The sequence below is a fragment of the Hyperolius riggenbachi genome, chromosome 1 (genome assembly GCF_040937935.1).
Source record: "Hyperolius riggenbachi isolate aHypRig1 chromosome 1, aHypRig1.pri, whole genome shotgun sequence".
Classification (NCBI taxonomy): Eukaryota; Metazoa; Chordata; class Amphibia; order Anura; family Hyperoliidae; genus Hyperolius; species Hyperolius riggenbachi.
In genome coordinates, this window is record NC_090646.1 from 196,628,575 (window position 1) to 196,645,977 (window position 17,403).

Consider the following 17,403-nt stretch of genomic DNA (forward strand, 5'->3'; position numbering starts at 1 on the left):
TTAAAGAGAACCCGAGCTGGGTTTGTGAAATCATATTGAGACAAAGAGGCACATTCTGTATACAATCATCTGCCTCTGTATCCTTTCAGTGTGCCTCCAGTCCCCCATTATAAAAACCACCAGGCTAGCGACACGCAGATTGTCGCTAGCCTGCTATTTACTTCAGACTGCCACTGACCGCCGCTCCCCCACCTCCTGTATAGCGCGGCTCCCCGCTTGTGTCCCTTCCCTCCTCGTCTCCGTAAGCCGATTGGAGGAAGCTTACAGAGGCGGGGAGGGAAGAGACACAGACGGGGATCGCGCCATACAGGAGTCGGGGGAGCGGCAGCCTTAGGTAAATAACAGGCTACCTGCAATCTGTGTGTCGTTAGCCTAGCGCTTTTTATAATGGGGGACAACAGAGTCTTGGTGTGGTTGGGGGGGGGGGGGGGGGTCTAGAGGCACACAGTAAGGACACAGAGGCAGGTGATTGTATACAGAATGTGCCTCTGTGCTATAATAGGATTTCACACACCCACCTTGGGTTCTCTTTAAAGTACAACTGAAGTGAGAAGTATATGAAGGCTGCCATATTTATTTCCTTTTAAACAATACCAGTTGCCTGGCAGCCATGCTGATCTATTTGGCTGCAGAAGGTGTCTGAAACAACTCTGAAACAAGCATGCAGCTAATCTGTCAGATCTGACAATAATGTCAGAAACGCCTGATCTGCTGCATGCTTGTTCAGGGTCTATGGCTAAAAGTATTAGAGGCAGAGGACCAGCAGGGCAGCCTGGCAACTGGTATTTCCTAAAAGGAAATAAATATGGCAGCCTTCATATCCCTCTCACTTCAGTTCTCCTTTAACATGTTACTAAGACAATTTAATTCCTAATAACAATTGAGAAGGTTGTGAAAAAGGGAAAATTAACAACCCGCTGTAATGTATCTGATCAAATCTTCCAGTTTCTATCTTTACTGCAAAGGGGATATGAAGGCCGATTTTGACCTCCTCCTGCAAAATGCCACTGTTCCTAGCTATAATGATGACATTTTGGTTATGTATATCAAAAACAATGTGTTTGTCATGGTTTGTGTCAACAGGTGGGGTGGGCATAAATGAATCGTTAGGCAAATGAGGTGAACACAGCTCAACTTCACTAGTCTTTAGTAAATGAACCCTTCCCTTAGCCCATGGCTAACTTGGGGTCCTACAGCTGTATTCTAGCTGTTCATATCAATAACAAAAACAATGTATTATCACTTGCCTGACACAAAGTAACCTCTTCACAGTGTAAAGCCCCATCTACATGATACGATTCTTTTTGCGATTCGATTACGATTCTATTTACGATCCGATTAAATCTGACATGTCCGATCGGAATTCGATTTGATTCCAATGGATTTGCCATTGTTTTGCAATGGCAAATCGAATCGAATCGTATCGCATCCCGATCGGACATGTCGGATTTAATCGGATAGTAAATAGAATCATAATCGAATCGCACAAAGAATCGTATCGTGTAGATTGGGCTTAAGGACTCAGCTGCACAGTAAACATTGCTAGCAGTTGTACAGTCGGCCCCAAACAACTTAGTGCCAGGATTTTCAAATTCAATTGTTCATTTGTATAGCACAGTGCAGTATGCTACTCAAATTCCAGCCAGGAGGAATTTTAGCATATCAGGAATTGTTGCCTCCCGAGCAAATTACCATGATCGAGTATTAAGTGCAAAGTCCCTAACACATGCTAGAGAAAAAGAAAAACTTGGCCAAGACAGCCATTCTGTGATGATTTGGACAAGAATTTAGCGAGTATACAGCTGCCTAATAACGTTTAGCATGCAACACCCAATAAATGGGGCAAAACTAATGCATTTGCTTTCCTATTTACCCTGCTCCAATAGACACCATTTGCCAACTGTCAGTAATCCTCCTGTCTCCGCTAAATTACACAAGCTGCTTGGTTATTGCTGAGCAACACATCTGTATAGTGCACATTCCAAGCAGTGCTGCCCCAATGATATATCAACAATCTTTAGAGGTAGCACCGATTGCACAGATGTACACACTCTGAAAGTGAAGTAAAATATAAAAAACAAAACAAACAAAAAAACCTCTCCTGTCAATGTTTTAGTTGACTAACCAGTAGTTAGATTAGTTGAGCCCAGCAATGTAAAATTTCGCTGCATTGGACGACAATCATATGCAAAAATTACGACATGATAAACGACAGATATCAAGCATTTTGCTCGATTCCTCAGTGGACCAACATTGTTCTACTGAATGCAAACATGTTATGCTTGCTGTCGTTTCCACTCATGCTCATAGTATTTAAATTAATTGGTCATTTGCAATATCGGTGTGCGGAAAAGACTTGTCGCTTCAACCAAGTCGTCAGTAAAATTGTTCCTGCCATATTGGTGGTGCATTTTCCTCAACCTTTGTTTGGCATGCATACGAGCTTTAAGACTAAAAAAAAGGGTGTCCTTGTAATATTAGAAATCAGCTTTAAAGGGAAGTATTTAAAAGAACCGGTCTTCACAATAGCTTCTTGGAGTACAAAAGGCTTTTAAGTAAACAGACTACTAAAGCTTGTTTGAATAGGAATTAATATCTGACAGGCACTCCTTGTACTGTCCTGTGCACTCCTTTGTCCCCCCCCCCCCCCCCCCCCCCCTTGCAGTTAAAAGCAGCGTAGGCCAATCGCGTGTCTCACCTGACGTGAGGGCACCCACAGCGATCAGCTGTATCTCCTGTCCCTTGCTGTTTCCCTAGTGCCGGCTTTTTTGATCACGTCATTAGACATGACCAGCACTCTGGGAACAGTGAGGGAGAGGAGATGCCACTTGGATCAGGCGAGACACGCAGTCGGATTACGCAGCTTTTAACTCTACGCAGGGGAGCGGAGGTGTAGAAGGAAAGCAAAGGAGGACACAGGGTACAGAGAAAGACACAGGGGATAAACGAGGACTCAAAGGGTGATGAAGGACACAGGAGGGCAAACAAGGAAATGAGACATAAAGGAGGACACGAGGTCCTGGGAGAACAAAAAGCGGGAGACTGAGGAGGACACGTGACAAACAAAGGAAACAGGGACACAGACAGTAGAGGACATGGAAGGACGCAAAGGGGCACGGCAGAGGACACAAGGGGAACAGAGGAGGACAGAAGATGTACAAGGTGGACATAACTGGGGAAGACATTCACAAGACACCCCTGCACCATGGACGCACCAGGTATAGTATTTTTTTTCCCATGCTTATTGTACTCTAAACCTAGGTGCGCCTTATGGTCAGGATCATCTTATAGTCTGAACAATATGGTAATTGGTGACAGCTGAGCTTACAACCATGAAATTGAGCAATATAGTTAGCAAATATAAAGAGTTATTTAGAAAATTGCAGCCAATTTCTGAGAACTCAGGACCCTAGTGCTATACAGTATATACACTTTCAGAAATATTAAAAAGCAATGGTGTATCACTTTCATAGATATGCAACTTCACAAACCTTTTATCTTTCTCCACATTTATTTGTTTTGCTTTTATTATATCAGCTATACATTTGTCGACTTCATCTTTATTTATATTTACTGAACATCGAAGTACCTGAAAAATAAATTGAGTGATATAAAATACTTGACTCTTTGAAAGATCGGTGTTTTCTTTAAACCTGTCACATATTTAAAATAATATTCAAATATAGATATTCTACAATTATACATCTAGATGCCCTTATTAAAAGTTTAAGTGATCCTTTAGTGAAAGGGCTATGGAGGGCACAATATTATTTCATTTTAAGTAATGTCATATCCAGCTTATATTACTGGCTTCTGCAGGGTTTGCATCGCACACCTCTACGATTAATATAGTCTGATTTTTTTTTATTTTTTTTTACAACACATGATCTATATACGCACTCTAGGACTGTGGATAAAAGTACTAGAGGAAGTGGATTAGCAGCACACCCAGGAACCATGCATTGTTTATAAGGAAATTCATACGGTAGGCTTCATATCCTGCTCACTACAAGACCTCCTGAACTGAACGTGAGATGTCATCACAACCACTGGCGCAGACACCCCCACATCTCCTTCTACAAATGCCTAACCTTAAAGGGAACCTGTACGGAGTAAAATTATTTAAAATAAACACATGAGGTAACTTCAAATGAACATTACATAGTTACCTCGCCATCAGTTCCTCTCAGAAGCTCACCATTTTCATCTGACAATGATCCCTTCCAGTTCTGACAACATTTTGTCAGAAATGAAATATATCAGTTGCTGTCAGTTATAGCTGAGAGGAGAACTGATGTGTCCATGTTTCCCCATGGCTCAAGTGGGCGATGTTACAGTTTACCTGTGTGCTGACCAGAAAGCTGTTATGGAGTAATTGTCAATTTCAAAATGGAGAACAGAAAATTTCATTGATCACAGTGGATGAACAGGACGCAGGAGAGGAAAAAGAGATTGATAAGTAGAGTACACAGGAGGTAAGTATGACTTGTGCATGTTGATTTTGACTTTTAACCTGCCTGGCATTCCTGCGGGAACGTTTTTTGCACATTTTTTTTATTTTTCATGTAGCTAGCCTAGCGCTAGCTACATGATTCCCCCCTCCTTGCGGGGTCCCTCCCACCCCTCCGATCACCGCCGGCGCAATGGCCTGTCCGGAAATCCCGTTCTGAACGGGATTTCCTGGAGGACTTCCCACGTCGTGACATCGACGTCGGCGACGTCGTGACGTCACAGGGAGACCCGATCCACCCCTCAGTGCTGCCTGGCACTGATTGGCCAGGCAGCGCACGGGGTCTCGGCTGGGGGGGCTCTGTATCGCGGCGGGTAGCAGCGGATCGGCAGCGGCGATCGGGTAAGACATGTTTTAAAAAAAAAAAAATTATTCACATCGACCAGCAGGGCCTGAGCGGTCACCTCCGGTGTCTCTGGACGAGCCTAGCTCGTCCAGAACGCTAGGGAGGTCAATTTTCAGTTCAGGTTTTTTTTAAGACCTTCATCTACCAATGCCTAACCCCAAAACCTCTCTCTACCAATGCCTATAAATATAAAATCGCGGGCACAGAGGCATGCCAATATGCAAATAGCAGCAATTCACAGCCACGTGTACAAGAGAATTTGCCGCCGGGAGACTTGGGCACAGGGTACAGCCTGTATATGGCTTATCCTGCTGCTGCACAAGTTAACGGCGACGTTAAATACTAATCCCCCTCTAGGTTCACTTGGATAGTGGGGAATAACGTAATTTGGCTTCCAGCAATTGCTGGCAGCCGAATTATAGTGTATTATAATTAACTTCAGCTCCGTGTTCTGATGGCGCTGAAGTTACTCACTGTGCGCTGCTTTAGCCGTAATTCCTATTATGGTCTATGGTGGCGCCAGCTGCGCCCAAGTCTCATGCGCTGGATTGCCAGTGTTCGCAGAGATCTGTCTGCCCTCAATTCCTGAGACCAGGGAACCTATACTGAGAGACTTGTTCTGGGTCAGAGGTCTGCCTGTCCTCAATTCCTGGGACCGGGGAACCTATGCTGAGAGACTTGTTCTGGGTCAGAGATCTGCCTGCCCTCAATTCCTGGGGCCGGGGAACCTATACTGAGAGACTTGTTCTAGGTCAGTGATCTGTCTGTCCTCAATTCCTGGGACCGGGAACCTATGCTTAGAGGCTTACTCTGGGTCAGTGTCTCAGTGATCTGACTACCCTCAATTCTTGGGACTAGGGAACCTATGCTGAGAGACTTGTTCTGGGTCAGAGATCTGCCTGCCCTCAATTCTTAGGACCAGTGAAACTATACTGAGAGACTTGTCCTGGGTCAATGTTTGGGAACTTATTAGTGGCAGAGGCAGTGGCATAGCTAGAGCTCATGGAACCCAATAGCCAAACTTTCATGGGACCCTCAGATGGAGGCACTCTTATGCTGGGAATACACGGTTCGTTTTTGCCTTCGTTTAAACCTTCGATTCGTTCGGTAAACGAATCGAGTGTTGAAAACGTATGTGAAAATAGTCATAATCTCATTATAGTTTCGATTAATAGACCCCAAAAACGAACGACTAGTGATCGAACATGTTTGATATTATCTCTCTTTATCCATCTAATCGAGCCATTGGTAGGCTTGATGGCTGTTCAGATCGATTATATATTCGTTTATGCTAGTCAGTCCCTGTAAAAAGGGATTTTCGTTTCGTTTCTTTGCAGCCTTCGATCATTGGAAAAACGAAGCCATCAGAATCGGAAAAAAAACCTAAACCGTGGGTGGTGATATTAACCGTATGACTGATTATTTCGGGATCGAAAAGGACAAAAGGCACAATCGAAACGAAGGTTTAAACGAAGGCAAAAACGAACCGTGTATTCCCAGCATTAAGCAATGCCACCTGCCCCTACCGTATAGATAGGAGTTAAATGGGCAATTTACATTATCACGCAAACAACACAGCACATAGTCCATGGGCACTGAGACAGAGTAAGAGGGTGGAGAAACACAAAAAAAGTTAATACATTAAGTACCACCTGGGCTCCCTATGCTCCAGGGCCCCATTGCAGCTGCTATGGCTATTACTACGCCCCTGGGCAGAGGATCCATATAACGCAGCAACTCGTAATTTCTCTGTATTGGTCTCCTTTAAATCCGAACAGTGGCACCTGCTGCAGTATTTTCAGCTCTAATGAATGGTCCTGCTATTGCATCAAGCTATCTCAAAGAAAACTGCTTATAAGGGCCTTTTTCCACTGCTCAGCTGAATCGCAAAATCGCAAATTGCTAGTGGTTTTCAAATCACTAGGGTTGCTACTTTATCATAGAACTCATGAGAAGTATTTTCCACTATAGTGATTCGATTTGCAAACTGCAATCACTTTCTGGAGCAATTTTAAGAGGGATAATGCAAAGCAAACACAAAATCGCAATTGCATAACAAAATTAATGAAAAATTGCAATCGCTGGTGTTTGTGATTGCGATTGCTACTGGAAAAAGGCACTAAGAGGAAAACATATAAAAAATACCAACTATTAAGAGGATGAAGGATTTAAAATCGGAAAGATTTATCATCTAAACTTTGAAGGTTGTATGGAATTATCACAAATACCCCTGCCACAATCATAAAGCTATACATACGGTAAATAAGTACACAAGTCAATTAAGCCTGGGAGACAGCTTGTTGTCCCTTGCACGATTTGTGGTCTGTACTATTCCACAGGTTCCTCTAAGCTGCACAATACAGCAGAATAAAAGATGGACTATGAGTGAGCATACACAGTAATCTAACATTACATTTGTCTATGAGCAACAGAGTCTAACAGCCAGGCCACTTCAGCTAAATAAAGGCTCAGCGGTAACAGCTGTATTGCGTTACAGGACTACGGTAATTAGTTTGCAAATGGAAACTGAACACAAAAGATAAATGAAACGCATAATTTCTCCCATTAGAAAACTGCAAGTGCTGTTTGCAAGGGCCTCGATGATAGCTTCTCTCTATAAAGATCAGGCAATAGGAAACCTGAGATGGGAGCAAAGGCAATTGGCAGGAAGGCCATGTACAATCCTTCATTCAGTGACAACAGAAAACCAGCCCTCAATACGAGTCCACCAACATAAAAAGCAAATCTGTCTGGTTTTGCTAGATATGTTAACTGACACCACAGATAAGGCACTGGTACCACAATGTCCCTACAAGTACTTTGGCTAGGATACAAATCCTTTCGTGTGGCCACAAAAAAAAAATAAAGCTTCAACTTCACTGTTACTGACCAGCGTCAGGACTGATCTATAACCGTGGCCATGGCTGTTCCAACTCGATTTCTAAGCAGCATTTATCAAGATCTAAGTCAATTTTATTTGTTTTAGTAAATTTATCTAGCACACAAACCAGGGTTTATCACATGAAACATATGTGCTACAGATCTTACCTTACTTTTCGAGTGTTCCAAAGAATATTCTAAAATAGAAAAATAAAGTCAAATGCATGTGTATGCCACTAATACAGCTCAGTATAATAAGGACAGTCATATAAATATGTTAAGAAAAACAAAAATTTGCTTTCCTAAAACAGAAAGAATTTGCGATAATTCAGGTTGGAGTGAGCTCGAGATGTCTCCCAGGCACCACTGCTGAATATATGCAAATTAACCATTGTACCCTTAGAAGCTAAACACACCTCCAGAACCGCTGGAATGCAATGATGTGTCAGCTTGTTAAATTGTACAGAGCCATAATAATCCAACATGCATACAGACTGTTTCGGATTGTTTGATCCTCATCAGTGCATGGCATGGATTAATTTGGCTCTATGGAGTAGGGCTTGTAAACCGAGAGGTACAGACTAACCAGCAAGCTCATGGTGACCCAGAACTCATTGGAGTGTGTAAGGGACTACAATGGTCCTAAAAGCCCCCTTACTAAGATGTTAAGAAAAACAAAAATATGCTTTCCTAAAACAGAAAGAATTTGCGATAATTCAGGTTGGAGTGAGCTCGAGATGTCTCCCAGGCACCACTGCTGAATATATGCAAATTAACCATTGTACCCTTAGAAGCTAAACACACCTCCAGAACCGCTGGAATGCAATGATGTGTCAGCTTGTTAAATTGTACAGAGCCATAATAATCCAACATGCATACAGACTGTTTCGGATTGTTTGATCCTCATCAGTGCATGGCATGGATTAATTTGGCTCTATGGAGTAGGGCTTGTAAACCGAGAGGTACAGACTAACCAGCAAGCTCATGGTGACCCAGAACTCATTCCAGCGGTTCTGGAGGTGTGTTTAGCTTCTAAGGGTACAATGGTTAATTTGCATATATTCAGCAGTGGTGCCTGGGAGACATCTCGAGCTCACTCCAACCTGAATTATCGCAAATTCTTTCTGTTTTAGGAAAGCAAATTTTTGTTTTTCTTAACATCTTAGTAAGGGGGCTTTTAGGACCATTGTAGTCCCTTACACACTCCAATGAGTTCTGGGTCACCATGAGCTTGCTGGTTAGTCTGTACCTCTCATATAAATATGAGATTCCTCAAATTAAAAGTGCCAATGTTGTATTTTCTCCACTGGCAATAGCTTTATATCTTGGAAAACAATATTAGCTAGCTGAAAATAAGCCACTCATAGTTAGTAGGGCTGAACGATTTTAGGAAAAGATTGAATTGTGATTTTTCTGTCAGAAATTGCAATTTTGATTCACGATTTCAGGGATACAGAACCAGTCCCAGGGTTTAAAAGGAAAAAAACGGCACAAAGGATGATCCCGGCGCTCAGTTCATGCTAAGACCGATACTCCTACCACATCTGGATGGCTGAGAACAGTCCAGTCCTGTATAGAATCAGGGTTGTAACTAAGTAGCAGTCTGAGGGGCAGCAATTTGTGTGTCTCTGTAAGGACCCATTCACACTGGGGATCGCAAAATGCTAGTGATTAGCGGCTGTGATTTTTCACAGTAAACGCATATTTTTGCCTGTACATTTTCACGATGCTGGCGATTGCGGCTGTGAGATCACTGCCATATACTTCACGTTACACTAGTGCTTTTAAAAGTGCTAGCAATCGCTGGCGATTAGCAGCTAATTGCCCCAGTGTGAATCAGCCATCACAGGCTATGTTGTTAAACAGCAGGACGCTTGGGAAAGGTCACAGCGTTAATGAGCACTTATTGTAGATCTTTTTGGCTGTCCTACAGGTCCTTCTCAAAAAATTAGCATATTGTGATAAAGTTCATTATTTTCTGTAATGTACTAATAAACATTAGACTTTCATATATTTTAGATTCATTACACACAACTGAAGTAGTTCAAGCCTTTTATTGTTTTAATAATGATGATGATTTTGGCATACAGCTCATGAAAACCCAAAATTCCTATCTCAAAAAATTAGCATATTTCATCCGACCAATAAAAGAAAAGTGTTTTTAAAACAAAAAAAAGTCAATCTTCAAATAATTATGTTCAGTTATGCACTCAATACTTGGTCGGGAATCCTTTTGCAGAAATGACTGCTTCAATGCAGCGTGGCATGGAGGCAATCAGCCTGTTGCACTGCTCAGGTGTTATGGAGGCCCAGGATGCTTCGATAGCGGCCTTAAGCTCATCCAGAGTGTTGGGTCGTGCGTCTCTCAATTTTCTCTTCACAATATCCCACAGATTCTCTATGAGGTTCAGGTCAGGAGAGTTGGCAGGCCAATTGAGCACAGTAATACCATGGTCAGTAAACCATTTACCAGTGGTTTTGGCACGGTGAGCAGGTGCCAGGTCGTGCTGAAAAATTAAATCTTCATCTACATAAAGCTTTTCAGCAGATGGAAGCATGAACTGCTCCAAAATCTCCTGATAGCTAGCTGCATTGACCCTGCCCTTGATAAAACACAGTGGACCAACACCAGCAGCTGACATGGCACCCCAGACCATCACTGACTGTGGGCACTTGACACTGGACTTCAGGCATTTTGGCATTTCACTCTCCCCAGTCTTCCTCCAGACACTGGCACCTTGATTTCCGAATGACATGCAAAAGTTGCTTCCATCCGAAAAAAGTACTTTGAACCACTGAGCAACAGTCTAGTGCTGCTTCTCTGTAGCCCAGGTCAGGCACTTCTGCCGCTGTTTCTGGTTCAAAAGTGGCTTGACCTGGGGAATGCGGCACCTGTAGCCCATTTTCTGCACACGCCTGTACACGGTGGCTCTGGATGTTTCTACTCCAGACTCAGTCCTCTGCTGCCACAGGTCCCCCAAGGTCTGGAATCGGTCCTTTTCCACAATCTTCCTCAGGGTCCGGTCACCTCTTCTCGTTGTGCAGCGTTTTCTGCCACACTTTTTCCTTCCCACAGACTTCCCACTGAGGTGCCTTGATACAGCACTCTGGGAACAGCCTATTCGTTCAGAAATGTCTTTCTGTGTCTTAAGGCCCATACACACGTCGGATTTCCGTGAACGACGGGTCGTTTGAACGTCCCGTCATTCAGTCGTTCGCCCGCTAAATCGGGCGTGTGTACAGACTGTCGTTCGCTTGATAAGAGTGAGTTTGAGCGATCCGCCGGGCGAACGACCCGTCGTTCACGGAAATCCGACATGTGTATGGGCCTTTACCCTCTTGCCTGAGGTGTCAATGATGGCCTTATGGACAGCAGTCAGGTCGGCAGTCTTACCCATGATTGTGGTTTTGAGTAATTAACCAGGCTGGGAGTTTTTAAAAGCCTCAGGAATCTTTTGCAGGTGTTTAGAGTTAATTAGTTGATTCAGATGATTAGGTTAATAGCTTGTTTAGAGAACCTTTTCATGATATGCTAATTTTTTGAGATAGGAATTTGGGGTTTTCATGAACTGTATGCCCAAATCATCAATATTAAAACAATAAAAGGCTTGAACTACTTCAGTTGTGTGTAATGAATCTAAAATATATGAAAGTCTAATGTTTATCAGTACATTACAGAAAATAATGAACTTTATCACAATATGCTAATTTTTTTAGAAGGACCTGTACATTGAAAACAAACAAATGTTTGTGCTGTTTCAGTGCAGGAGGATTAACCTGGAAAGACTAAGGGGTAAATTTAGAAAAGCTTGGTAAAATTTACAGATACACACAGCGCATGTTAAGTTTACTAGAATTTACACAATGTATCAAATTATATGAATTGCATACTCGCTATATACACGTACATTGCTTGAAGGCAGCGTAAGGGATGCATGTATATAGCCAGTTATGCAATTTATGCAACTCACTAAATACATTGCATAAATGCCAGTAAACTTAAAGTACGTCTGAAGAAAAAATTTTAAGAAAGCCCATGGTGGCCTAGATTAACCAATCCAGAGACTTCTCATACTGCTGTCGTCTTCAAGGTCCCTACAGTTCCCGGTCTTCCTCATATTCGACTGGCTCCCTTTGTCAAACAGCCTCACAGAAGCTTTCCCAAGCAGCAGCAAGTAATTCAGAATTGCGCATGTGTACTTTCTGAATCACTTGTGCACAGCAAAAGGAAATGCTCATGCATAAGCGCTTTCTTTCACTGTGCATGAGCGACAGGAAACTTCCACATACGCAGTTCACAATCGCTTTCAATAACGTGAAAATTTGCATACGGAAAACGCATGCAAAATGTAATATCCTTGTGCAAACGGGGCCTTAGGAAATCATTCTAGCAATCACACTATCGGCAGTTCTGTGTAATGCATTTTGCAAACATACCGCTGCACACATTATATTTTAGGAAACATACCCCATTAAAGTAAAGAAAAATGAAATTTAAAGAAACCTAGGCATAAACAATTGTATGAATTCTTTTGATCTGAATTTCCTTTATTCCAGCAAACAAATGTACAAAGGTGTTCAGTTGCATTTTTGTAGCACTACTTTTTTGCCTATTGTCATCACCTGTCTCATTCAAAATAAAGTTTAAACAAAACTCTCAGCAAACCTTATTACATAGTTATTTGGGTTGAAAAAGACATATGTCCATTGAGTTCACCCAGAACATATATTCTTTTTGTAAAGAAGCTATAACAGCCTTTACCTATTCTATGAGTCCGATGAGCTCCATCCTTGGATCCATCACAAATACGTTGCAACTCACATTTGCCATGAATGTGTCTCAGAAACCATTTCAACCAAAACCTAAAGTAGTTGATATAGAGATACCGCCAGAAGTAAGTAAGCATCCTGCAGCGAGAGAAGAAAAAAATGATTGTGTGTTTATACATAACATGCAACCAACCAAAAAGTAGCTTTGCACAGAAACAAAGCCTGGGATGGGTTTGTAATCATAAATCCTGTGTCTTCACTAGGAAGATGCTGCACACTTGCTACAGACTGACGGGGGCAGAAACAACCGCCCAAACCAAGATTGGAACAGTAATAAAAACTCAACAGGGGTTCCACCCTTAACCCGTACTCATGAATGTGTTATTATTGTTGAGGGACAGCTCCTCTTTTCTATTTGGGATGGCATGATAGGAAATCTCTCCAATAGTAACAGCAATAAAAACCAAGCTATGCCAAATATTACCCATGCCTCCTGGGAAAAAGGCTAGTTTCCATTTCAAACTAAGATATATTCAGACTCTTGGATGAGGCCAAAAGATTTGTTTTCCATGATGGCCCTGTCAAATATATTTAGAGGGACCCAGCACTGAAACGGTGAACGGTGAAACAGAATTCCCCAACCCTGTACTCAAGGCTCACTAACAGCGCATATGCTTAGCAGGAAACCACACAATCATGGGTGGAGTAATGGTGTCTCATAAGAGCTGATTAGCAGGCGACTGCCAGAGAGATACGTAGAGGGCACACTTCTCTTGAGCAGACTGGCCGCAACTGGCTAAAGTTACGGGACCCGGTACCGGCGGTACAGAAGACTGAAGATGGTGGCGTGGGAGTGATCCATGCGCATGGGGCTGGAGGAAGGCCAGGTATCTATAAAACTATTAATATAGTTTGTCTCTGGTTTCCTTTAAGCATGAAATAGTGGTTTCTGCACCAAGCACAGAGCTGCTTCATGGAGTCCCTGTGAGCAGGTTTATCACAGCTGTGTACAAAGCAAACTATTTTTGAGTCAACTGCAAACTTCAGAATCTTTAACCTCCTTAGCGGTAACCCCGAGCTGAGCTCGGGGTAAGCCGCCGCGGAGGATATCTCAGCCCCTGGTGGGGTGATTTCTGTTCTGTAAAGTGCTGTACGCGCAGCTAGCACTTTGCTAGCTGCGCGTCCAGCTCGATCGCCGCCGCTCTGCGGCGATCGTCCGCACGCAGCGGTGGAAGAGGGCTTCCCCCCCCTGCCAGAGCCCTGCACAGCCCGGACCAATCAGTCCCGGGCAGCGCAAAGGGCTGGATCGGATGGGTCTGACGTCAGGACGTCGCCTGACGTCATTCCGATCGTAGCCATGGCGACAGGAGAAGCCAAACAGGAGATCGCGTTCTATACGCAATCTCCTGTTTACTTTTGTTGCCGGCGGCGATCGGACTAGAAGGACACATGCGCCCTCTAGTGGCGTTTTATGTAGCTACCACTCAGGTAGCTCCATGAAACAAAAAAATGTTTTCAAAAAAAGTGCAATGCAGCCTCCTTGGCGGAAAAATTGAACCGCCAAGGAGGTTAAGGTGCGTTCACACTATGCACGTTGTGTTGCTGCATGTGTTGCTGCATGTGTACTACCCATGTATTTATATGGGCATGTTCACATTCCTATGTTGCATAGCTCCCAACTGTCCCCGTTTTGGACAGATGGTCCCTCTTTGTGAACCCAATCCCTCTGTCCCTATTTCTTCATTTGTCTTTTTTCCAGGACTGATGTACAAATCTGGGTAAATAAATGTATTTTTCTCCTGAAAAAATGTGTGTAATTCACTCCAATCTTTAGGCTCAGCCTTTAAATTGAAATATGTCTTATTTTCAAATGATAATATGAAGGATATAAAGGACCAGTGATTTGAATTATAAAACATGTTTTTCTCACAAACTCTTTATGGTATGCGTGACTAGGGGTGTGCTGGGGGCGTGACTAGGGGTGTGGCTTAATTGTCTGCCTTTCTAATCTCAAAAAGTTTTGAGGTATGATGTTGTAACACTAGCTACACTCTCTCTACATATGCTCGTGTTGTAGTGCAGGCATCATGCAATGCACATAGTAAGAATTTAGCCTTAAAGGGAATGTCCAAGCAAAATAAAAATATGAGTTTCACTTACCTGGGGCTTCTACCAGCCCGACGCAGCCATCATGTGCCCTCGTAGTCACTCACTGCTGCTCCAGTCTCCCGCTGGCAGCTTGCCGACCTCGGAGGTCGGCGGGACGCATTGTGTACATTTTTACGCATTCCCGCTAGTACAGGAACATTAACACATACATTTTTACGCATTACTGGTTCAATGCGTAAAAATTTATCAGCGCTCAATTCCCTGCCATTGTCTGCCAGCGGGGATCGAGCGGGCAGGGGTCGAGCGGCTTGATCGGGCCAGATGAATATTATCAGCTGGTCGATACACGGTACAGAAACGTACCGTGTATTCCCAGCATTATGCACACGCGGACGAGCGGGGACGCTGCTGGGGTCGATCTGGTGGCTAATCGGCCGCCGGATCGACCCGTGTATTCCCAGCATTAGACTTTAAATGTGCTCATATCATGTACCACAAATCAATAATCCTTGATGGATCAGTGCAGCACGCCTACAGGTCCAAGTGATAAGACTATATACTGTGTAAATTGCTGTGAAAGAGGTCAGTGCTACATAGGTATTAAACAAATAAGTGGTACGTTATCACTTTTCCAAGGTCAGAATTGTACAATTATATCATATGCAGTCGCTTTAGGCAGCAGCTTGCCTCTTCCATGTGTTTATTCCTATTTGCAGTTTTCGCTTCTATTTGCAGCAACCCCTCTTTCAGGGCCAGCAGTCAAGCAGGGTCAGGCCTTTTTGGCCTTTCCAGAAATTGCAAGCAAGTGCCTTGTTCTGTCCTATGTAGAAGTGCAGAGTGGCGCAGGGTTGACGTTGTTTGGCCATAGTAATCCACCAGAATGGATTGCTGGCAAAGTAGTTAGAGGCATCGGGGGCTGCCGTACATACACTAGATTTTCGGAGGAGGCGGTTGTTATCAGCTGCCTCATCCAAGTTTCCTCTCAAATGATACGGGCCTTATGATTAGATTAAGGCTGGATCCCTTGCTCAGAAAGACGCTTTCTGGTCCCCCTCCCCCATCAGACTATGCTTGCACTTGCTCATTTACTCAGACTAATGCTACGTACACACATGCGACAACGATCGTTCGTTAAGAACGACGAACGAACTTTTAATTGATGAAAGAACGACCTAAGTAAAGGTAGTTTTAAAATGTGTGTAACGATCTGATCGTTAGAACGAACGTTACATCACAGAAAGCAACTATTGCGCCTGCGCATAAAAATGAGAAGTTCCATGGAGAAATAGTGAAATGCGCATGTCAAGCCTAGTACGAACGATCGTTTCCAACGATGTACTACTTTTGCAAACGATCGTCGTTGGTTAAAATCCGCCGAGACAGAACTTTCTTTTGTAGCGATTTGGCTCGTTCGTCGTTTGCCTTAATAGTCGGTGGTTCGTTTTTTGTAACGATCGTCGTTGGTAAAGATCGGGGAACGATCGTTACAAACGACTATAGTCGCATGTGTGTACGCACCTTTACAGGTAGGTGCTACCAATTCAACTACCTCACCCTTCACAAGTCACACTTCTACAGGACTCCTTTTCCACAAACTCACCAGGCCTACTGCTGACACCACTTGTACCTTAGAATGGGTGGTGGCTGTGGTACAAAAATCATCCGACTCCAACTCCTCAGTTTATGAAACCTCCGACTCCAGGTACCCAAAATTGCTCTGATTCCTCGACTCTGACTCCACAGCCCTGGCTCCCTCGGAACAATTCACTTGCAGAATGAGAGTGCAGCTAGACTTTGCAGGGCAAAGTTTTGCTGTTGTGCATTTGTTCCTTGATTCATCTGTACTGGGTCAAAGCACCCCCTCCATATTTTCAGACAGACTTGATGATGAGGACTAGCACTGCTGACAATAATAAAGCAGTATTATTATTGCCAGGCAATGGGAAAAAGTTATACTACTGCTGCTAAATATAAACTCGAAAGAGAAGGAAAACTACAAGACTGTAAATCAATGTAAACGATAGTTACACTACCCACTCTCATGTCTGTAATGACATGAAGACACATAGTACTATTACACCGAGATCGCTCACCTTGTTGCACAGTACACTCTTGATAGTATCAATCAGAATTAAACTACCATTTTACATAACAAGGTATCGTACAGTCTAAAGAGTGGGGAACTCAATTAAATCCTTTCCTTATCTCCCAGCTACAGTACAACAGTTGTTATCGTTACCTTCCTATTGCCACGTCCAACCTTGTTGTGGGCATGTGATGCAGCTTCATGACATCACTTCCGCCCTCTTTCATTCCAATCTCCGGTGTAATGTCTGATTACGCTGCCTCAAAGCTGCTCTCTATGACAGACATGCGCAGACATGACTTCCTCATTCTGCAGAGATCACTTCCTCATTCCACAGAGAGAAGGGCAGCACGATCTAGTGATGGGAATTCCGGCTCTTTTAAGAGAATCGGCTCTTTTGAATCGGCTCCCATTAAAGAGCCGGCTCTTACGGCTCCGAATCGGCTCTTCATTTAATATCACTTGTATGCTTATATTTGAGCCTAATTAAGCAATTATGAATGGTTTGTTTGTGTATAAGCTATTTCTTATTCATACATTAAGCATTTTTAAGCATTTGTTCATTACAAAAAATACACAGTTACTATTTTGTAACTTTTATTTTATTTTATTTATTTTCACCACCTTGATTAATCGTTACCCAAAACAGGGGCATAGTATAATAAGATAACATAACAGATAGTACAGGAAAATAACCTTTAC

At 43.1% G+C, this 17,403-nt stretch overlaps 1 protein-coding gene across 2 annotated transcripts in view; it reads right to left on the reverse strand.

Moving 5' to 3' along the window:
• ELMOD2 (ELMO domain containing 2) overlaps positions 1–16,928 on the reverse strand; it is a 36,701-nt gene extending 19,773 nt beyond the window's left edge. Inside the window, exons 1-4 of one of the 2 annotated variants that reach the window (XM_068279584.1) lie at positions 16,855–16,928; positions 12,499–12,644; positions 7,905–7,933; positions 3,492–3,589 (exon numbers count right to left, since the gene is read on the reverse strand). In XM_068279584.1, coding sequence (XP_068135685.1) covers positions 3,492–3,589; positions 7,905–7,933; positions 12,499–12,644; positions 16,855–16,928 — 347 coding nt within the window. The other variant, XM_068279590.1, reaches the window with a different exon arrangement.
• Positions 16,929–17,403: the final 475 nt, after the last annotated feature.